General features: G+C 36.3%; 1 protein-coding gene across 3 annotated transcripts in view; it reads right to left on the bottom strand.

Annotated features, from left to right (window-relative positions):
* CPNE8 (copine 8) overlaps positions 1-24,657 on the bottom strand; it is a 267,087-nt gene that overhangs the window by 145,750 nt on the left and 96,680 nt on the right. For all 3 annotated transcript variants that reach the window (XR_011255932.1, XM_069584636.1, XM_069584637.1), the window contains 3 exons: positions 23,813-23,916; positions 12,878-12,917; positions 438-514 (listed from right to left, as the gene is read on the bottom strand). Coding sequence is in view for 1 of the 3 variants with exons in the window: in XM_069584636.1 (XP_069440737.1) it covers positions 438-514; positions 12,878-12,917; positions 23,813-23,916 (221 nt within the window). In the remaining 2 variants the exon portion in view is untranslated. The remainder of the gene's footprint in view (positions 1-437; positions 515-12,877; positions 12,918-23,812; positions 23,917-24,657) is intronic.

Here is a 24,657-nt window from a genome sequence, read left to right as displayed (position 1 = left end):
TGAACACCTTTTCTTAACATTTATACATTGCCTTCTTTTCAAATTTTTCAGTAAAAATTATTATTAAAATCTCAATCACTAAACATGCATTTATTAAACATAAAAGGTGGTACTACATATACTCATTGGACCAAAGAAGTAAAATCTCTTCTTCAAAAAGTACTGTATCTAAGAAATAATATCAAAACCAAAAGGAAGACATGTTTTCTCGCTTAAATTTTCTCATTTCATTTTGTGAACATTTTGTAGCATGGCATGTGACAGCTGAAATACAAATTATCCTTTACAAAAATGTCAAAATGATTTGTTGAAAGTAAAAAACTCAAGATTTTAAAACACAGTTTTGGTCTACAACCACATATTCATCAATTCCAAACTTTCAAAATAGAAAATGAAAAGTTAACATTTCATTGTCTAAAATTAAAAAAAATACTTACACTATGGACTTTTCCAGGCGACTTCCCTGTGAACCAACAATCTCCCCCAATGTACAAAACACTTGTCCCAGAAAGTCCTAAAATAGATAAAAAGATTAAGGCTCTTAAGTTACCAAACTGTCTTTACGTATTCTGTACATCATATCTGCATTGTTTTCATTGTTAAGATATTGAATTCTCTAACTTCCAATAATAAACAAAATGAGCTCAAAATACATGAATTTTAGCATATGATTGTCCCCTAAGTTTGCACAGCCTTCTGTTCTTTTAATCACTAAGTTAGTTTGTTATTATGAGTGTTCAGACATTGTATTTGCTTTCTTTCTCTTTTTTAAATTAAAATGAAAATGGAAAACAAGTTCCAGGATTTGAATTCACAATTGACTTGACTTGAGATGTCCCTGAAATTACTAAACTTTTGTCTGAGAAGGCAAATCATAAACGCACAGGGCAGTGGTGGCTAACACTAACAGTGCTACTTACAGAAAAGCAGTGTGATAGCATGGCTACAGCTAGGATCCAGAGTCACACTGCCAGATGTCTATTCCAGCACAACCACTGACCATTTATGAAATGGCAGTTATTGTGCTGTCCAGTTTCCTCAAATACGTAGTTGCCCCCTTATAGAGCTATTGTGAGTTCAATGAGTAATTATTGCATGAGATGATATTTGCAGATACTAAGTGCCTCCAAATGGGTTAAGTATAATATTAAGTCTTATTTTCAAGACTCAGAATAACCCTGCAAAATGAGAGGTTTGTTACTAATACTATTAATAAATTTCACATATAAAGAAACTAATCATCTAGGAGGTTTTCCTTCATGTTTTAAGCATCAGTGAATAGCAGAGATAACACTAACCCAGATATTCTGATTCAAGACTGAAATTCTGCCTAAGGATTTAAATATCATAAATACAATGCAACTCCCCATGTTAATAAAATAAGGGTTCCAACACCATCCAGATATGTGAGTCAAGAAAACATAGAGGTGGTTCAGGGCGAGGCACATCATAGCCTGTGTACGATCCCAAGCTGCCTTAAAGGAGAAAGTGGGAGATCTGTCTAAACTGTACTGTGAACTGGCCTAGGAAAATCCCTAAGAAAGAATGATAGCAAACAAAATGCTGTTTTAAGTTTTACTAAATAAAAATTTTAAATACCTAACAAGCCACAAAAGTAAAAACTATGTTATTCACAGGAAGCTGCCCTAAATCTCTTGAGAGAAAAAAGGCCACTGTAGACCAGGACAGTCAAGGGAATATTTTTCCAAAGTACATAATCCTACATGGCTCCTAGGATTCAGACTACGAATAGGAGAGAGTTGGAGCACTGCAGTCCTAGAGAATAAATCAGAATAACAGACAAGAGTACAATGAGAAAAAGGGCAGACCTTAAATAAAGGGCAGAAACAGAGATGAAAAACCAATATTGTGGTGAGCCCTCTTGGCCAAGCCTTCCCCCCTCCACCCCCCCAAAAGCCTCAGAATCAGAAGCAACGGGCAGCCTTTCAGTAACCTTTCAGCAAAGCAGGGACACCATTAGAACAATGGATTCACAAGATTACTCAGCTACCAATTTGCAGAAAGGACTGAGGAGTGAAGAAAAATCTGAAAGTCAGATCAATCAAGAGGCTACAGTAGTTAATAAGAAGCAAAGTGTTAAGTCTCAAGCTAAAGTTGTGGGAAACACTTGGGAAGTGGCAGAAAAATGTCAGGATTTGGTGTAAACTGTACTTGCACGTGGACCTCTCAAGTGGCAACAGGGGTAAAGAACCTGCCTGCCAATGCAGTGAGACATAAGAAACGAGGATTTGATCCCTGGGTTGGGAAGATTCCCTGGAGAAGGGAACGAGAACCCACTTCAATATTCTGGCCTGGAGAATCCCACGGACAGAGGAGCCTGGAGGGCTACAGTCCAGTAGGTTGCAAAGAGTCAGACATGACTGAAGCGACTTACACACGGATACTTGTACATAATTGGGGTAGGCAATGAAGAGGGAGAGAAAGAAAATAAATCTGGATTTGGATCTTGATTGCTGACAGAATATCAATACTTTCATTAAACTGCAAATCATTTTAAATTTTGCTTTCAAGTAAGTAAAATGTACTTCAGGTAAAGGCTTGACATACTTGAATTAAATATCCTTAAAAATAACATGTCTTTGCCAACTTCATAACAGGCTTTACAAATGTGTCTATGGATTTTTAAAAACAGACATAACTTTTTCTAAGTCACACTGTGCATGAGAGCTTGAAACTATAAAGATTTGAAATGTCATTGGTCTTCTAGGTCAGCAGTAAAATATACATGAGGATTCTAGAACTGATTTCTAAGGATATTAATATTGATGGGCAGCTGCTCATTCTGCGTATTAAATGGATTTGGTCAATAAAAGAACAAGTCTCACTAAAAGCTGTTCACTGCTGTAGTAACTCGAGAAAACAGAACAGATATATTGAACACTCCATATTAGAGTCCACATATATTAGCATAGAACACATGCTAATGTGTTCTATCATCATAACTGAACTAAAAGGAAATAAAAATAATAAAATCAATAAAATGAGCATCAAAAAGATGTAGTGTGCATTGAAACATTTTATTGCTACTGCTATTGCAATCTCTGCCCCTAAATATTATGGTACTTATGTAATTGTTTTACATCTGCCTATGTTCGTGTAGTCATGATGTGCATACAACCCATGTGCTATTCATAATGCAAAAATCAGCACATAATATTTAATATTTGTCAACTACTCCTTGTGTTGGAAAAGCTCTACTGAATCCGTTTTTCAGTCAGTGCCAGGGAATGTTTAATTTTAAGGAGTCTGTATGTTTTCTGTTTCTCAAGGGCCCTCTGTTCCTTATCAGTTCCTGGAAAACAGGAACAAGCAGAGCTGTACGCAGTTCTCAGGACTGAGGTCATGAGACGAAAAGCATATGTGGAGTCCTTTCAGTAACTTTTTACTTTTCTGTAAAACTACTTAATTATGTTCCTATTTCTCAAGACATGGATTGTCTTCTGGCCCTGTGACGATTGTTATTCCCCTAGTTACTGTTGTCATGGCTGTGTGACAATTGTTATTCCCTTAGTCAATGTAGTTATGCGTCTGGTTTTGGTGTTTTTGCTCAAATTTATTTTTTGTCTAAAGCTTCCTTGTATAACAATATATACGCACATGCTGCCATAAGTAAAGCACCCTTGTTTCACTCGAGACTTGGGTCCCCCGTGTTCCTCTTTTCATCACTTTCTTTTCCTCGACTCCAGTCCCCAGGTCCCGGTCTGTAAAGACCACAAGTCAGCTCAATGGTCACATTTCCTAGGCATTTTACACAATACTAGTAATTCATTCAGGCAGTTCAGTTTAGCGTCACAGTCGTGTCTGACTCTTTGTGACCCCATCACTAAAACCAGAGCTTGCTGAAACTCATATTCATTCAGTCAGTGATGCCATCCAACCATCTTATCCTCTGTTGACCCCCTTTCCCCTCAGGGTCTTTCCCAGTGAATCAGTTCTTCCCATCAGGTGGCCAAAGTATTGGAGTTTCAACTTCAGCATCAGTCTTTCCAATGAATATTTAGGAATGATTTCCTTTAGGATGGACTGGTTGGATCTCCTTGCAGTCCAAGGAATTCTCAATAAGAGTCTTTGCCAACACTACAGTTCAAAACCATCAATTCTTAAACACTCAGCTTTCTTTATACTCCAATTCTTACATCCATACATGACTACTGGAAAAATCATAGCCTTGACTAGACGAACCTTTGTCGGCAAAGTAATGTCTCAGCTTTTTAATATGCTCTCTAGGTTGGTCATAGCTTTTCTTACAAGGAGCAAATGTCTTTTAATTTCATGGCTGCAGTCACCATCTGAGGTGATTTTGGAGCTCCCCCAAGAGAGTCTCTCACTGTTTCTACTGTTTTCCCATCTGTTTGTTGCGAAGTGATGGGACCAGATGCCATGATCTTCATTTTCTGAATGTTTCATTTTAAGCCAAATTTTTTACTCTCCTCTTTCACTTTCATGAAGAGGCTCTTTAGTTCTTCTTTGCTTTTTTTCCATCTGCATATCTGAGGTTATTGAAATTTCTTCTGGCCATCTTGACTATAGCCTGTAATTCATGCAGCCCCACATTTTGCATGATGTACTCTGCATGTAAGTTAAATAAACAGGGTGAAAATGTACAGCCTTGACGTATTCCTTTCCTGATTTTAAACCAGTCCATTGTTCCATATCCAGTTCCAACTGTTGCTCCTTGAACTGCATACATTTTCTCAGGGGGCAGGTAAAATGGCCTGGTATTCTCATCTCTTGAAGAATTTTCCAGTTTGCTGTGATCCACATAGTCAAAGGGTTTGGCACAGTCAATAAAGCAGAAGTAGATACTTTTCTAGCACTTCCCTTGTAGCTCAGTTGGTAGAGAATCTGCCTGCAGTACAGGAGACCTGGATTCAATCCCTGGGTTGGGAAGATCTTCTGGATAAGGAAATGGCAACCCACTCTAGTATCCTTGCCTGGAAAATCTCATGGACAGAGGAGCCTGGTGGGTTGCAGTCCATAGGTTGGCAAAGAGTCAAGTACGACTGAGTGACTAACATTTAACACTTACATATTTTTCTGGAACTCTTGCTTTTCTGATGATCCAGTGGATGTTGGCAATTTCACTTCTGGTTCCTCTGCCTTTTCTAAATCCAGCTTGAACATCTGGAATTTCACAGTTCATGTACTGCTGAAGTCTAGTTGGAGAATTTTGAGCATTACTTTGCTAGCGTGTGAGATGAGTGTAATTACGTGGTAGTTTGAACATTCTTTGACATTGCCTTTCTTTGGGACTGGAATGAAAACTGACCTTTCCAGTCCTGTGGCCACTGATGGGTTTTCCAAAATTGTTGGCATATTGAGTACAGCACTTTTAAAGCATCATTGTTTAGGATTTGAAATAGCTCAACTGGAATTCCATCACCTCCACTAGCTTTGTTCCTAGTGATGCTTTCTAATTCCCACTTGACTTTGCATTCCGGGATGTCTGACTCTAGGTGAGTGATCACACCATCATGTTATCTAGGTTATAAGGATCTTTTTTGTATAGTTCTTCTGTGTATTCTTGCCACCTCTTCTTAATATTTTCTGCTTCTATTAGGTCCATACCATTTCTGTCCTTTATTGTGCTCCCCTTTGCATGAAATGTTCCCTTGGTATCTCTAATTTTCTTGAAGAGATCTCTAGTCTTTCCCATTCTATTGTTTTCCTCTATTTCTTTTCATTGATCACTGAGGAAGGCTTCCTTATCTCTCCTTGCTATTCTTTGGAACTCTGCATTCAAATGGGTATATCTTTCCTTTTCTCCCTTGCCTTTTGCTTCTCTTCTTTTTTCAGCTATTTGTAAGGCCTCCTCAGACAATCGTTTTGCCTTTTTGCAGTTCTTTTTCTTGAGGATCGTCTGGATCACTGCCTCCTGTACAATGTCACAAACCTTTGTTTATACTTCTTCAGGCACTGTCTATCAGATCGAATCTCTTGAATCTATTTGTCACTTTTACTGTATAATTGTAAGGGATTAGATTTAGGTCATACCTGAATGGTCTAATGGTTTTCCCTAGTTTCTTCAATTTAAATCTGAATTTGGCAATAAGGAGTTCATCATCTGAGCCACAGTCAGATCCTAGTCTTGTTTTTGCTGAATGTATAGAGCTTCTCCAACTTTGGCTGCCAAGAATATAATCAATCTAATTTAGGTATTGACAGTCTGGTGATGTTCATGTGTAGAGTCTCTTGTGTTATTGGAAGAGGATCTTTGCTGTGACTGGTGTGTTCTCTTGGTAAAACTCTGTTAGCCTTTGCCCTGCTTCATTTTGTACTCTAAGGACAAATTTGCCTGTTACTCCAGGTATCTCTTGACTTCCTTCTTTTGCATTCTAGTCCCCTATGATGAAAAGGACAACTTTTTTGGGGTGTAAGTTCTAGAAGGTCTTGTAAGTCTTCATAGAACTCTTCAACTTCAGCTTCTTCAGCATCAACGGTTGGGGCATATACTTGGATTACTGTGATACTGAATGGTTTGCCTTGGAAACGGAGATCATGCTGTCATTCTTGAGATTGCACCCAAGTACTGCATTTAAGACTCTTTTCTTGACTCTGAGGGCTACTCCATTTCTTTTAAGGGATTCTTGCCCACAGTAGTAGATATAATGGGTAGTAGATATAATGAACTCTAAGTAAGTAGTAGTACATTAGTGTCCCTTAATGGATATTTTTAGATATTTGCTCTGTATTTAGACAGAGAAATATAGACTAGCTAAAATAGAAACTGCTTTATTGTTTCTTATTATAGTGTTGCATTTCAGTTGATGAGCCACTATAATTAGATCATAATAGAATTTCCAGTAATAAATCCAAGTACTTTACTAGAACTCTAACAAACACATAGACCGAATTCACTTTAGAGTGGCTGCTGCTGCTGCTAAGTTGCTTCAGTCTTGTCCGACTCTGTGTGACCCCATAGACAGCAGCCCACCAGGCTCCCCCGCCCCTGGGATTCTTCAGGCAAGAACACTGGAGTGGGTTGCCATTTCCTTCTCCAGTGCATAAAAGTGAAAAATGAAAGTGAAGTCACTCAGTTGTGTTCAACTCCTAGCGGCCCCATGGACTGCAGCCTACCAGCCTCCTCCATCCATGGGATTTGCCAGACAAGAGTACTGGAGTGGGTTTCCATTGCCTTGCAATTGAGAATGCTTCAAATAATTTCAAAATATTAACTATAAAACTTTTGAAAAACTGACCAGGAGGTCAAAAAATACCTGTTAAATGTATTCATCATTATTTACAGGCTAAATAATATACAGATAGAACTTAATTTTGAAGTCCGTTGAAATGTCTATAAACCATATTGAACAAACCTAGACCACCAGTGTTTGCATTTTGACTGAAAGATTTATTAAAGCCTTTACCTTCAGTATTCTAATCTATAAAATAAACTTTATAAATAATATTTACAAATTAAATTGTTGGGAGATCTAAGTTAGATAACATATTCAAAACACTTAGAATAAATACCTGGAACATAGTAAGTGTTTAATAAAAATATGCCTCCTCTCTCTTCCCCTACTTTCCTGGAATTAAAGAATATTAGTATATACTCTAAACTTTCCACTAGCCACTAGATTATAGTACTGGAGATATTATAAATATCTGAATAAAATAATATATTTTCTTTCCCAAACTGCTTTACATTCTTGGTCAGTACAAATGCTCATTTTGAGCATCATTATAAAATCCAAAAATGTCTTATCTTACATGTTAAAGAAATGAAGACAGCCTCAGAGACCTCTTAGATAGCACTAAGAGTTCAACATTCAAATCATAGGAGTCCCAGAAAAAGAAGGCAAAAGGAAAGGGTATGAGAAAATAGGTGAGGAGATTATAGTAGAAAACTTCCCTAAAATGGGAGGGAAATAGCCACCCAAGTCCAGGAAGCCCAGAGAGTCCCATCCATGATAAACCCAAGGAGAAATATTCTAAAAAACATGTTAATCGAACTAAGAAAAATTAAACACAAAGAACAAATATTAAAAGTAGCAAGGAAAAACAACAAATGACATACAAGGGCATTTTTAAAATGCTAACAGCTGATCTTTCAACAGAAACTCTGCAGGCAAGAAGGGAATGGCAGGATATATTTAAAGTGATGAAAGAAAAAAATGTACAACCAAGATTATCCTATTGAGCAAGGATCTCGTTCAGATTTGGAAGAGAAATCAAATGTTTTACAGACAATCAAAATCTAAGAGAATTCAACACCACCACACCAGCTTTTTAATAAATGCTAAAGGAATGTCTCTAGACAAGAAAGACAGAAAAGGCCCATAAAAAACAAACTCAAAACAATAAATTAAATGTTCACAGGATCATACTTATAAATGATTACCTGAAATGTAAATGGCCTAGATGCTCCAACCCAAACACACAGATTGGCTGAATGGTACAAAAGGGAGATCCCTATATATGCGGTCTTCAAGAGAACATCTTAAACCTAAGGACACATACAGCCTGAAAGTGAGAAGCTGGAAAGATACTCCATGCAAACAGAGATCGAAAGAAAGCAGGAGTAGCAATATTCATATTAGATAAAATAGACTTTAAAACAAAGACTGTTACAAGAGACAAAGGACACTATATAATGATCAAGGGATCATTCCAAGAAGACCTAAAAATTATAAGTATACATGCACCCAACATAGGAGCACCTCAATATGAAAGGCATATGCTAACAACTATTAAAGAGGAAATTGACAGTAACACAATAATAGTGGGAAACGGTAATACCACAGTCACATCAATGGACAAATCATCCAGACAGAAAATTAGTAAGGAAACACAAGCTATAAATGATACATAGGGAAAGTTGGACCTAATTGAAATATCTATTAGCATTTCAACCCCCCCAAAATAGATTTCACTTTTTTCTCAGATGCACATGGAATATTCTCTAGGATAGATCACATCCTGGGCCACAAATCAGGCCTTGGTAAATTTCTAAAAATTGAAATAATTTCAAGTATCTTTTCTGATCACAGCTTTGTAAGATTAGATAGCAATTATAGAAAAAAAAAAACTATGAAAAACGCAAGCACATGGAGGCTAAAAAATACACTTACAAAGAACCAACAGATCACTGAAGAATCAAAAAGGAAATGAAAATATGGCTAAAAACAAATGACAAAGACATGACAACTTAAAATCTATGGGGCGCAGGAAAAGTAGTGCTAAGAGGGAAGTTTATAGCAATACGATTCTACATCAAGAAGCAAGAGACATCAAATATATGTAACACTACACCTAAAGCAACTAGAAAAAGAACAACAAAACAAACACAAAAACAACAAATCGAAACAAACAACAACAACAAAACAAAAACAACAACAACAAAACCCCGAAGTTAGTAGAAGGAAAGAAATCATAAAGATCATAGCAAAAGAAAGGCAAAAGGAAGGAAGGAGACTATAGCAAAGCCCAATAAAACTAAAAGTTGGTTCTTCAAGAAGATAAAATTATAAAACCGTTAGCCAGACTCATCAAGAAAAAAGGGAAGAGGACACAAACCAATAAAATTACAAATGGAAAAGAAATTACAACAGACAACACAGAAACACAAAGACCCATGAGACTACCATGAGCAACTATATGCCAATAAAATTGGACAGCCTGGAAGAAATCAACAAATTCTTAGAAATGTATAATCTTTCAAAACTGAATCAGAAAGAAAAGGAAAATATGAACAGACCAATCACAAGCACAGAAATCAAAACTATAATAAAAAAATCTTCCAACAAACAAAGCCCAGGGCAAGATGGCTACATGGGCTTCCCAGGCAGCACTAGTGGTAAAGAATCTGCCTGCCAATGTAAGAGATATAAGAGACACGGGTTTGATCCCTGGGTCATGAAGATCCCCTGGAGGACAGCATGGTGACCCACTCAAGTATTCTAGCCTAGTGAATCCGATAGACACAGGAGCCTGGCAGGCTGCAGTCCATGTGGTCGCAAAGAGTTGGACACGACTGAAGCAACTTGGCATACATGTGGATGACTACATAGGCAAATTCTAGCAAAAGCTTAGAGAAGAGTTAACACCTGTCCTAGTCAAACTCTTCCAGGAAATCACAGAGGAAGGAAAACACATGAACTCATTCTATACCCTGGAATCATAATAATACCAAAACCAGAAAAAAATGCCACAAAATAAGAAAATTATAGGCTAATATCACTGATGAACATAGGTACAAAAATTCTCAACAAAATTCTAGCAAACAGAATCCAATAACACATTAAAAAGATCATACATCATGATTAAGTGGGTGTTATACCAGGGATACAAGGATTCTTCAATATCCACAAATCAATCAATGTGATATACCATACTAACAGATTCAAAGATAAAACCGTATGATCATCTCAACAAATGCAGAGAAAGACTTTGACAAAATTCAGTATAATTTATGATAAAAACAATTCAGAACGTAGGCAAAGAAGAAACAACTCAACATAGTCAAGGCCATACACAACAAACCCACAAAAAACATTATACTCAATGGTGAAAAACTGAAAGCATTTCCTCTAAAATCAGGAACAAGATAAGGGTGCCCATTCCCACCACTATTATTCAAAATAGTTTTGGAAGTCAAAGCTACAACAATCATAGGAGAAAAAGGAATTAAATGAATCAAGATTGAAAAAGAAGAAGTAAAACTCTGCAGAAAACATGAATATCTACAAAGAAAACCCTAAAGATGCCACCAGAAAAATACTAGAGTTAATCAATGAATATAGTAAACTTACAGTATATAATATTAATATACAGAAATCCTTTTGCATTCCTACACACTAACAATGAAAAATCAGAAACAGAAATTAAGAAAACTATCCTATTCACCACAGCAACAAAAAGATAAAACACTTAGGTATAAATTTATTTAAATAGACAAAACACCTGTATGCAAAAAACTGTAAGACGCTGATGGAGGAAATCAGAGATATCACAAACAGATGGAGAGATATACCATGTTCTTGGACTGGAGGAATCAACATAGTGAAAACAACTATACTACCAAAAGCAATCCTCATATACAGTGCAATCCCTATCAAACTACCAAAGGCATTTTTTGCAAAACTAGAAAAAATAATTTCACAATTTGTATGAAAACACAAAAGATACTGAATAACCAAAGCGATCTTGAGAAAGAAGAATGAAACTGGAGGAATCAACCTTCCTGACTTAAGACTATATTACAAAGCTACAGTCGTCAAGACAGTATAGTACTGGCACAAAATAGAAATATAGACTAATAGAGCAAGATAGAAACCCCAGAGATAAACCCATGCACTTATGCATACTTTATCTTTAAAAAAGGAGGCAAAAAGTGCATAATGGAGAAAAGATACTCTCTTCAACAAGCAGTGCTGGGGAAACTGGTCAGCTACTTGTAAAGGAATGAAATTAGAACACTTTCTAACACCATACACAAAAATATAGTCAAAATGCATTAAAGACCCAAACAGAAGATGAGAAACTATAAAACTCATAGAGGAAAACATAGGCAGAACACTCTCAGATATATATCACAACAAGATCTTTTATAATCCACCTCCTAGAGTAACGGAAATACAAAAATAAACAAATGGGACCTAATTAAATCTAAGAGCTTTTGCACAACAAATTAAACTACACATAAAGTGAAAAGACAATCCTTGAGTGGGAGAAAATAACAAACAAAATAAATGACAATGCAGTTCAGCAGCTCAATATCAGAAAAACAAACAACCCAATCAAAAGGTAGACAGAAGACATAAACAGCCATTTCTCCAAGGAGACATGCAGATGGCTAATAAATACATGAAAAGATGTTAAATATTGCTTATTATTGGAGAAATACAAATCAAAACTATAATGAGGAAACATCTCACATGGGTCAGAATGGCCATCATCAAAAAGTCTACCAATAATAAATGCTGGAGAGGTTGTGGAGAAAAGGGAACCCTCTTATACCATTGGTGGGAATAAAAACTGATATGGCCACTATGTAGAATAGCATAGAAATTTCATTAAAAAAAAAAACAAAAACAAAACTAGGAATAAAACTACCATATGACCCAGCAATCTCACTGCTCAGCATATATCTGGAGGAAACCATAAGTGAAAAGGACACATGCACCCCAATGTTCATTGCAGCACTATTTACAATAACTAGGACTTGGAAGCAAGCTAGATGTGCAATAGACAGATGAATGGATAAGGAAGTTATGGTATATACACAATGGAATATTACTCAGCCATAAAAAGGAATGCATTTAAGTCAGGTCTAATGAGGTGAATGAACCTAGAGGCTACTATAAAGAGAAAAGTAAGTTAGAAAAAGAAAGACAAATATCATATATTAACACATGTATGAGGAATCTAGAAAGACAGTACTGAAAATCTTACTTGCAGAGCACAAAGGAGACACAGACATTTTGGACACAGTGAGGGAAGGAGAGGGTGGTATGGTATATGAGAATAGCATTGAAATATATATATTACCATATGTAAAATAGCCAATGAGAGTTCATTGTGTGGGACAGGGAACCCAAAGCCAGTGCTCTGTGACATTAGGGGCTGAATGGGGAAAGAAGTGGGAGGGGGTGTTGAATTAGAAGGGAATATATGTATACTTAATGCTGATTCATGTTGATGTATGGTAAAAACCATTACAATATTGCAAAGTAACTATACTCTAACTTAAAAAATTAAATGTAAATAAAATGTTATTTATTTTCAATGTAATTATTAGGTAAGCTGTGGACATACAACTTTAACATGACTCAATTAACATAAATACCTGTGAAATCATGATACACTAATTAAATTTTTAATCATCTTAAAAAACATAAAGATGTGAACTTACATGTTTGGACAAGTTGGAACTCTTCGAATCAACATCATACCTAAAAAATTAAAATATACACTTTAAATTATTTCCACAAGTGAAGCTAGAGAAAAACATCAGTATTTCCCCCAAAATACAAATGATATAAAAAATGAATCAAAAGTATATGATAGGGAAAAAACTTAGCAAATTTAGAAATTTCTCATAAACTCTGGCCTACATACTAAAGGCAGAATTTATAAACCCTGGGTCCTTTTATTTCTACCACCTAAGCAGAAGTCTTAATTTTAATACTTTTATAATCATCAACTCTTCTTGATAAGAAAATTTTAAAATTTCCCTTTTCTGTGAATCAACAGATTCATAATTCTCCCTAAAAACTGAAATTCCTCTCTTAAAAAAGTGCTGATAACAGGCTGTCATTTGTGTATATAATAATTCTTATTTAATATCATAAATACTCTTATTATTTGAAATTGGCAAAAGTAAGGACTCTTGCCTGGAAAATCCCATGGACAGAGGAGCCTGGTAGGTTGCAGTCCATGGGGTTGCTAAGAGTCGGACACGACTGAGCAACTTCACTTTTACTTTTCACTTTCATGCATTGGAGAAGGAAATGGCAACCCGCTCCAGTGTTCTTGCCTGGAGAATCCCAGGGATGGCAGAGCCTGGTGGACTGCCGTCTATGGGGTCGCACAGAGTCGGACACGACTGAAGCGACTTAGCAGCAGCAGCAGCAGCAATGAGAGATTAATTTTCTCCATTCATAGGATTTAGGGAAAACATGTATTTTATGGATAGAAAAATGTGTTTATATAGGACTACTATGTTCCTATTTTTTGATCAGTTGGTACTGGAAGCAAATGATTATTTTAAGAGATCCTGGGAAAATATCTCTCACTATCATTTAGACCCTCGTTTTAATTTTTTTTTTTTTTAAGCAGAAAGGTTGCTAACATTTAAAACAACCTCAATTTGCTGAATTCTTCAATAGGAAAATATTTGTACTGGCTCCAGTCTTTCTCTCAAATCATATTCTTTTCACATTCCTGTGCATAGCTACCTACAAAAAAAACCTTTTTTTTTAATAGCTCATTAAAATCTTCCCTCTCACATAACAAGAATGTTTTCCCAGAGAAAGAAAAGCATCTCAGTCAAAAAAAAAAGCACAGAAGCAGAGTTCACTGTGTATACTGATTCTTGGCATAGGTACAGTTACTCCCTAGTAAAGAATGTTTGCCACAAACTGGCTTTAAATTTGCATGATGCAAATGGACTGTCTCAGAAGAGTTACAAATTACTTTACTTCATATTAGCACAGTTTGATCACGCTTAACAGCTGTAAACTAGAGTTCTGAATCAGCAAATTGCCAACATCTACTAAGGACCTACAAATATTAGTAAAAAAAAAAATTTCTTATGCAAAACAATTTTTGAGGGTAAGATTAAAATTAGCAACTGTAGCAATATCATAGGTAAAGTACAAATCTCCTGGCTCCTTCTCAAGTATCATCCCTGGAAACTGTTTTCTATAAGGGGTTTAGTGTGGATTGGGGAGAAATAACATGATATATTCTCCAAGACAGCTTCAACAATACATGAACTGTGAACTTTCAGATGTTCAAGCTGGTTTTAGAAAAGGCAGAGGAACCAGAGATCAAATTGCCAACATCCAATGGATCATCAAAAAAGCAAGAGAGTTCCATAAAAACATCTATTTCTGCTTTATTGACTATGCCAAAGCCTTTGACTGTGTGGATCACCACAAACTGTGGAAAATTCTTTAAGAGATGGGAATACCAGACCACCTGACCTGCCTCTTGAGAAATCTGTATGCAGGTCAAGAAGCAACAGTTAAAACCGGACATGGAACAACAGACTGGTTCCAAATAGGAAAAGGAGTACATCAAGGCTGTATACTGTCACCCTGCTTATTTAATTTATATGCAGAGTATATCATGCGAAATGCTGGACTGGATGAAGCACAAGCTGGAATCAAGATTTCCAGGAGAAATATCAATAACCTCAAATATGCAGATGACAACACCCTTATGGCAGAAAGCAAATAACTAAAGGGCCTCTTGATGAAAGTGAAAGAGGAGAGCGAAAAAGTTGGCTTAAAGCTCAACATTCAGAAAACTAAGATCATGGCATCTGGTCCCATCACTTCATGGCAAATAGATGGAGAAACAGTGGAAACAGTGTCAGACTTTATTTTTTGGGGCTCCAAAATCACTGCAGATGGTGACTGTAGCCATGAAATTAAAAGGCGCTCACTCCTTGGAAGAAAAGTTATGACCAACCTAGACAGCATATTAAAAAGTAGAGACATTACTTTGCCAACAAAAGTCTGTCTAGTCAAGGCTATGGTTTTTCTGGTGGTCATGTATGGGTGTGAGTGCTGAAGAATTAATGCTTTTGAACTGTGGTGTTGGAGAAGACTCTTGAGAGTCCCTTGGATTGCAAGGAGATCCAACCAGTCCATCCTAAAGGAAATCAGTACTGAATATTCATTGGAAGGACTGATGTTGAAGATGAAACTCCAATACTTTGGTCATCCGATGTGAAGAACTGACTCATTGGAAAAGACCCTGTTGCTGGGAAAGATTGAAGGTTGGAGGAGAAGGGGACTACAGAGGATGAGATGGTTGGATGGCATCACCGACTCAATGGACAAGAGTTTGAATAAACTCGAGGGTTGGTGATGGACAGGGAGGCCTGTCGTGCTGCAGTCCATGGGGTCTTAGAGTCAGACACAACTGAGTGACTGTACTGAATGAGAATATACTGTATAGCACAGGGGACTCTATTCAGTGCTCTGTGGTGAACCTAAAGGGAAAAGGAAATCTGAAAGAGGGGAAGTCTGAGTGAATGAACTGAACAGAACTGAACATGGTATATTCAGTTCAACTCAATAAGCAAAAATCAAGTGTTTGTGTTTTTATCACAAAGAATTTAAGTATCTTCAAATACAATCCTCCTTAATTGTCTTTAACAAAGCTTTTTAATGCTATTATCTCAAAAATAAGTAATTTACAGCAAACCTCCCAAGGCTTTAGATAATATATTATATTACAGTGCTTTCAAAATTACCATGATTTTTCTTTTATGGGAATTTTCCAACTTTCTAAAAATGTCACTGGCTTTAATTCTCATAAGTCAGAACATAAACACTACATCCTAAATGGGAAAAATGTATCTGTGTGCATGGGGTGGGGGAGGGTGAGTATGGGTGTGTATCTATGTTTATGAATGCCATAATCCCCTTAAATAAGAAAGGATATATTGCAAAGCAAAAGTTCAGTAGTTTACCGCCAGGATTGTACACTTGTGCCTAAATTTACTAACAGGAATTCTGTAAACCACTTCATTCTGCTGTTGAAATCTTAGTAAAATACTGAACTGGCAGTAACTTATTTGGGTGACTCCTAATGATTATGTTTTCTAATAGAGGGTAACAGATGTTGACTGGAGTTTTTCTTGTATTTCTGAAATTCCAACTAAGGCCCAAAGCTGAAAACAAGTGATACTAAGTTCCTCCTCATGCTTAGCTCAGAGCTTCCAGTAAATCACTCTCACTAGGGTCAAACCCTTCTCTACAAAGCTTACTCATGAAGTGACAAGCTATTCAGTGTCTCTGAAGGGGCAGGAGGAGGTTCTTTCCATTCCCCAAAGCAAGGTGAAAGGGAGCTCCGAAATCTAGGATGATTGTGTGAAGGGGAGGATAGCATCTAGCCCTCTGTCATGGAGTTGCAGAGTTGGACACGACTTAGCAATTGAACAACAACAATAGGGCCATCCTTGGCTGCCAGTGGAAGAGAATGTTAGCTGACAATGCTGGGAAGTGCCTTTTGAAAGCTGAGGTACAAAGAATGACATCTTTTTGAAATCAAGTAGGACCTGTCAGGCTCCTGGGTATGGAAGCCTTCCATTTCTTGTTTGTAAAAAACAGACTCCCACCTCCATGACCTGTCCTGAGTTCCAAAATTGCAAATTTCACAGGTGCTAATCATGGAAGTGAAGGGATGGAAAGACAGAGGAGGAGCAGCCAAGAAACAATAGTGAAGCCTTGGAGCAGGGTACTTATTTCACTTAACAATATCATTAAGCTCTTTACAGAAGTAAAATTCTCAACAAATGGAAGATGTTTTTCCCAGAGAAGACCACCCAAGGACAGACTAAAGGAACTAGGGAAGCAAATCAAGAGATTACCTGAGACCAAATTAGAAGAGTACAGGCCCTTCACACATTCTAATCTTATTAACACACACCACCCTTGAGCCATTGCTATAAAATTCCTCACCAAATCTTCCCAGGATAGGACACAAGTTTTCAAGAGCTGGAGCCTGCTGTGTCCCCCTTTGCCAGGCAAAGAAATAAAGCCATTTTTTTTCTACTTCATCCAAAACTATATCTCTGAGATTTGATTTAGCACTGGTGCACAACTTTTTAGTTCCTCCTCCACAATGAGGAGGACAGAGTGTTTGATATGTATCCCCTGAGGCCAGTACACGCTAAGGCCTAGGTTTTTCAGAACATAGGAGAAAGACACACTTATCTGCTTCCCAACTCCCCTACCTTTCTGCTATCCCAACCCTCTTCTCTCTTATAAGTAGCTATGACAGTATCTCCAACTAAGGGGAGAGAAAGCAAAGAGTTTTGGATTAAGTTTGAGATTAAAGTTTTAAAATGAATACTATATAATTATTAACAAATGAGATAGTTCTAATATACAAAGTGACTAAAACATCATGCAGTTAGACCTTGGCATTGTTAAGACGACACTTAACCAATTGGAGAAACTGAAATTGGTACTGTTGGGACAATTATTGGAAGAAATAAAGGAACTTATTTTCCCTCAAAGTGTTGAGAATCTTCAAAAATAGATTGCAATAACAATATGCATTCCATAATTCTCAGTTCAGTTCAGTTGCTCAGTCGTGTCCCACTCTTTGCGACCCCATGAACTGCAGCACACCAGGCCTCCCTGTCCATCACCAACTCCCGGAGCCTACCCAAACTCATGTCCATCGAGTCGGTGATGCCATCCAGCCATCTCATCCTCTGTCATCCCCTTCTCCTCCTGCCCCCAATCCCTCCCAGCATCAGGGTCTTTTCCAATGAGTCAACTCTACACATGAGGTGGCCAAAGTACTGGAGTTTCAGCTTTAGCATCATTCCTTCCAAAGAAATCCCAGGGCTGATCTCCTTCAGAATGGACTGGTTGGATCTCCTTGCAGTCCAAAGGACTCTCAAGAGTCTTCTCCAACATCACAGTTCAAAGTACCAATTCTTCGGCGCTCAGCTTTCTTCACAGTCCAACTCTCACATCCATACATGATGACTGGAAAAACTGTAGCCTTGACTAGATGGACAGCATTAAAAGTTAACTAAGAAAACCTCCTGAAAGCCATTTTCAAACTTTCCACAATGTGTAATTGAAAAGCTTCTTTTCAATAAAAAAATATAAATTTGTAAAATTAATATAAAGGTTAATAAAAAATAATTCTGAAAACCACTTACATCTATGTTATCCAATTTAGACTATTGCACTTTTCAACACTGTTGCTCCTTCAAAAGGCCATGCTACTGTAAGTATGTTAGGATATTTCCATTAGTGCTCTGAGTGATGTAGGTTGAGATTGTTGTTGCTGTTGCTGTTTAGTTGCTAAGTCATGTCCGACTCTTTGTGACACCATGGATTGTAGCCTACCAGGGTCCTCTGTCCATGAATACTGGCAGTAGGTTGCCATTTCCATCTCCAGGGCATCTTCCCAACCCAGGGATTGACCCCCGTCTCCTGCATTGGCAGGTGGATTCTTTACCACTGAGCCATCAGAGAAGCCCCAGGTTGGGATTACAGGTAATTTCATTGACTACTTTATCCTTTTCTCATTTTCCACATTTTCTGCAATGAATATTTTTTCCTAGAAGCAACACACTGCTTAGACAAAATGTAAAAACTAATCAATTAGGAACAATGGATAAATAGGTACTCATAACTAGAGAAAGATGATTACACTACTTTTCACATTTATTTAGATAGATATGGTAGGAAAATCACAGTGTTAAAAAAAAGAAAGAAAGCTTGTTCTCATAGGTTGTATACTTATATAAATGGATAATTAGAAGAAATTGTTAGTTCAGTTCAGTTCAGTCACTCAGTCATGTCCGACTCTTTGCTACCCCATGAATCGCAGCACACCAGGCCTCCCTGTCCATCACCAACTCCCGGAGTACACCCAAACCTATGTCCATGGAGTCGGTGATGCCATCCAACCATCTCATCCTCTGTCGTCCCCTTCTCCTCCTGCCCTCAATCTTTCCCAGCATCAGGGTTTTTTCAAATGAGTCAGCTCTTAGCATCAGGTGGCCGAACTATTGGAGTTTCAGCTTCAACATCAGTCCTTCCAATGAACACCCAGGACTGATCTCTTTTAGGATGGACTGGTTGGATCTCCTTGCAGTCCAAGGGACTCTCAAGAGTCTTCTCCAACACCACATTTCAAAAGTATCAATTCTTCTGCGTTCAGCTTTCTTTATAGTTCAACTCTCACATCCATACATGACTACAGGAAAAACCATAGCCTTGACTAGATGGACTTTTTTTAACAAAGTAATGTCTCTGCTTTTTATGCTGTCTTGGTTGGTCATAACTTTCCCTCCAAGTTAAAGTGATATCAAAAATAGTGAATAAACTAAGAAAATATATTTGTTATTTTCTTGATAATCTTCTCCAGGTATCCCTTTATCAGGTCTTAATTTTCTGAATGTTTTAGAGATCATATAAAATTCAAATAATATTACTTGACTCAAATTTCTGAAATTAACCAACTACATTCAAAAGTTTATATGACGCTTGAATGCCCAGTCATTCAGTTGTGTCCAACTCTTTGTGACTCCGTGGACTGTAACCCACCAGGCTTCTCCGTCCATGAGATTATCCTGGCAAGTATACTGGAATGGGTTGCCATGTCCTCCTCTAACTGATGCTTATTTAATTACATTTTACAACATGCTCTCACATTTCAAACATTATACAATTTCTATGAGAAATACTATTTTTTTTTTTGGAAAAAAGATACAATTGAAGTTAAAATATATCATTCATGTACACTGCTTTGGTACTTTCTTTATTCTTGTTACACTATGATAAAATAATATAATATTGTCCATTCTAATCAAACATATTACTTTCCTACATATTCCTGCTTTTGCATAGTTAGAGTAGATATATTCTATTGTTATATTCAGAGTAAAGTAGAACATAATACTTTCCCATTTGTTTTAGATTACCAAGAGGAAAATTAAAATTACAAAAACTCTCCATAAAGTTTTAGAAATTCAGCTTTTGTACCATTAAATTATAAACTATTTCAGGTATGGGCTTTGCTGGTGGTCCAATGGTTAAGAATCCACCTGCCAATGCAGAGAACATGAATTTGACTCCTGATCCAAGAAGATCCCACATGCCATGGAGCAACTATGCCCATGCACAAAAATTACTGAGCTTATGCTCTAGGGCATGCATGCCCCACAACTCCCAAGTTCACATGCCTAGAGCTCTACAGGAAGAGAAGCCACTGCAATGAGAAGAACACACACCACAACAAGGACTAGTCCCCACTCACCACAACTAGCGAAAACCCTCACGTAGCAAAGAAGACCCAGGACAACCAAAAGTAAATAAGAAAGACAGTTGATTCTGCCAATTTACAAAGAAGATAAAAAAAAATAACTATTTTTATGCAAAGTTCAGTTCAGTTCTGAACTTTGCATAAAAATAGTTAAATTTTTTTTTTTGACTCTATATTGGAAAGCTCAGATCCTTGAGCATGTCAAGTTAAACCCCTACCCAGGCCTTGGTATTCTCTTTTATAACAATGGGATAACTCTGCCTCAGAAATTTATTGGGTTGGTTAAATCTATTTACATATATTAATGATTCTACTACAAACTGTAAATAATAGCAGCAGTATTACTATCATATACCACATCTTTTTGTCTTGTACTTACAGAACTTACATACTAACCCTCAAACTACATGAGTTTCTATAATTATTTTAGCTTAAAAATAACTGGAAGATATTAGTAACAAACATATTAATCCATCCAATCATTCTTCTCTTCTATACTTCCATTAGTGAGTGTGTTGAAGTTTCGTTTCTCTTTTTTTAAAATTCCCTGAATCATGTACAGTCAAGTTAAACAATATTACTGATTTATGACAAAATACTAGAGATGTATATTAAGTTCTGTCAATGCCCTAACTTCCTTCCATCCTTTCAGGCTTCCTTGTCCAGGCTAAGGATACCTAGGTTAGCCTGTCAAACATGGTACAAGTATCTGGTGCTTCCTAAACCTAATATATTCTCATTTGAGTCATTAAGTTGTGAAAGTAACTCTTGAAATGATATTTAGCAAAACACACATAATATTTAAGTGACTAATCAACACTGAATTCAGTGAAGTTTATTTTCTTACTGGAAACTCCTTAAAATCCATTAGCTTCCTTCATCTCACCTTCAGTAGAGATGAGCATGTGATCACCATCTGTGTTCAGGTAAATCATTCTTTACCTACTTCTTTCCAGAATGAGCTGCCAAGCTCTTAAATTTTGCTCTCTAGTCTACTGACTTGCATTTGATTGCTATCATCCTTTTGAGACCAACATTTTCCTTCTTTTCATTCTACTCATACAATTCTATAGTAGCCACAATTATGAATGTCAAATGACATGAACTTAAGAAACCAATAAAAGGAGGGGCAAAATGAGACACTGTGAAAAAATGAGTGAGTAGAGTCCCCTAGCAGCAGCTGCTCATGATGATGACAGGGGCCTGATGATAGACAGTAACCAAAAGAAAACAGAAGGATGATTCTAAAAATCAGAGCAAATATCTAGACAAAGAGTTTAAAGAACCAACAAAGCACATATGATCTTTAAGATGGTCTCAAAGGTTAGAAGCAGTCTTGGCCATATCATTTCATCTTAAAATATGACTGAGTAATATATATTCTGAAAAGGCAAGAAAACAGAAAAATGTTTCTGTAAAAAATACTTACTGCAGGATTACATGTAATAGTGAAAATAGAACCAACCAAAATGTTCATTAGTAAATGTCTGGATAAGTAAACTGCATTTCTTTGAATAATGAAAATTATGTAACCATTAAAATTAATGAAAGAATATCTATATATTTAGTGGCATAGAAAGATATCTAAATAATACAAGTAACTAGAAAGTATTTGAGATAGTAAAAATATTGAGATTCCATATACAGGTATATATTTAAAGAAAAGGGATCTGCAAATGCATTTACACTTTTGGTTCTTTGTGCATATGTGTATGTTTTGGTGCTGGGGTTACAGGGAACTTTCACTTTATAAATGCATGTATTATTTAAAGTTTATAATAAGAATGCATTTCTCTTAAATGCAAGAAAAGAATACAGGTAATTGAGAAAGAGAATAAAAGAGAAAGGAAAACAAAGAATGAAAATAAAAAATCATGAAATACTGACTAACATAATAAAGTTAGATCTGAAAGTAACTGGTAAAAATTAAGGGAGTACCATTCTGAGAAAGAAGGAAATTTCCTAAAAACGATTCCTACAGAGGCCTTGAGCAATGGAAGAATGAAACTATGTTCTGTATGATTCATATGTCTGTTTTTAAATAATAACACTGTATGCAATCACCATGATAAACATGGTGAGGGAATCATTACATTCCACTTTTAAGTTTTTTCTCAGGAACCTCATTTTTATTATCTGGAAAAGTGTTTCAAGGAAATAAAAACCAAATGGGGCATAATAAATTTTGTTTGATAAAATAATAAATACTTAGAACTCCTCTAGCTCATGAGGAAAGGGAGTGGTTTAAGATTCTCCTTTTTTTAAACAGAAACACTACAGGTTATTTTATTGTACACATTTTACAGGAAAATGAGAAAGACTCCTAACAGCAAAGAACTTTTGTTTTTCATTAGGAGGAAAATTATAGCATTTTCAAATAAGACACTGATAGCTTTTGTTATCAAAAATATCTATAAACCATTATAGCATGTATACTGTATTGTTTTCAGCTACTTAAGACATTTTTCTTTTTAAATACTTGTGATGTTCATAAAGTCTCTGGTTATAACTCAGTTATAGACTGACTCTAGCTTCTCTGTGGATAAGGAGTTGAATTTAAAGATAATAGCTTAATATGCCTGATTCAGTATCAAAATAACAAGAATATTAAAAATTTTAGCTTTGGCAGCCTAAGCTTAGAAATATGAGTCCATGAACAAATAAAGGGAGCCATAATTAGGTAAAGATCCATGTAATATGGGGCTGCCCAGGTGGCTCTATTGTAAAGAATCCACTTGCCAATGCAGGAGATGTAGGAGATGCAGGTTCAATCCCTAGGTCAGGAAGATCCCCTGGAGGAGGATATGTCAACCTGCTCCAGTATTATTGACTGGGAAATATGATGGAGAGAGGAGCCTGGCAGGCTACAGTCCATGGGGTTGCAAATAGTTAAGACATGACTGAGTATGCACACACAAATGTACACACACACACACCATGTACTATACAAAAAAACAACTGACAGAAATCTAAAGATCTGAGAAAGTCAGCCATGGAAATATATGAGGATCCCCCTGGAGTATATGCAGAATTTATAAGACACCTATTCCACAGGAGGATTTGAAAGAATGCCCATATATCTTACCCAGAATTTCAACAAGGTAAAGTAATTACTTTATATATTTTTAATAAATAGCAAATAATCTATAATATGCAAAGCAGTGCTGGGGATAGTGCTCAGGCCACACTCTAAACAGATTTAATCTGATTTCCTGATAATATCTATTTAGTACAACCATAGCACCCAACATCATGTTATGAATGTAGTCTTTAAACATCTTTTTTTCCCCCAAATACAAGGTTTCCTGGAACTTACAAATCAAAACGAAGATTCTCTTTTTCTTCAAAAAAGTAGTCCAGAATAAATTTTCTTACAAAATCAGGATTTAAAGTATTATCAATTACTTCAGTCCTTCCAAACTGTTGAGACAAAAAAAAAAAAAAAAAAAAAAGGACAGGTTAAAAGCAAACTTTGCATGGTTACTTATGGCAGTATAGAACTTATTATTAATATATTTCCTTGAAAACACAATAAATATTCAAATGCTTGATAGAGCCCTTCAGAAAAGATTTTAAAGATCAAATCATCCCTCTTCAACACTCAGGGAATTCAGAAAATGAGCCCTGAGTTCATACAAATTTATTAGAAAAGCAGCTTCTGAAAATTCACATAACAACTGTATACTTCCTCCACTTTTTCCCCACTTGAAAGCCAAATCTTTTTCCATTCAAAAGAAGTTATTTCTACCTTTAGTTTATCACAAATATTCTTCTTAACCTAGTGCATAACTAAGCCAACCAATGCATATTCTTACAACTGGAGGGTACAGATGTAAGAATATGTGTTCATATTCAGTTCATAATCAAGTAGTCTTCTACATAGAATAGTTTCTTAGCTATGTTCTGGGAAGAACTTTCTTATAATATATTACACACTTCAGTCATTTTTTTCTTGTTTTCTTCTCTTTTAATTCTTAAAGTATCTAGAGAGTCAAAATGAGACCTATGCTTCTTGCATGTTTTTAAGCTACTGTACTATTTTTGCTTAAAAAAAAAAAGTTTTTCATCTCAGGGGAAATGGAAACCAGTAAATAAAACTCCATATCTAGTACTCTTTCCTTGCAATGTGAAGGAAGGTCATCTGCACTGCTTTCAAAGATG

This window comes from Ovis canadensis, chromosome 3 (genome assembly GCF_042477335.2).
Source record: "Ovis canadensis isolate MfBH-ARS-UI-01 breed Bighorn chromosome 3, ARS-UI_OviCan_v2, whole genome shotgun sequence".
NCBI lineage: Eukaryota > Metazoa > Chordata > Mammalia > Artiodactyla > Bovidae > Ovis > Ovis canadensis.
The sequence above is the reverse complement of the archived record's forward strand: the minus strand, read 5'-3'. Positions and strand labels throughout refer to the sequence as shown.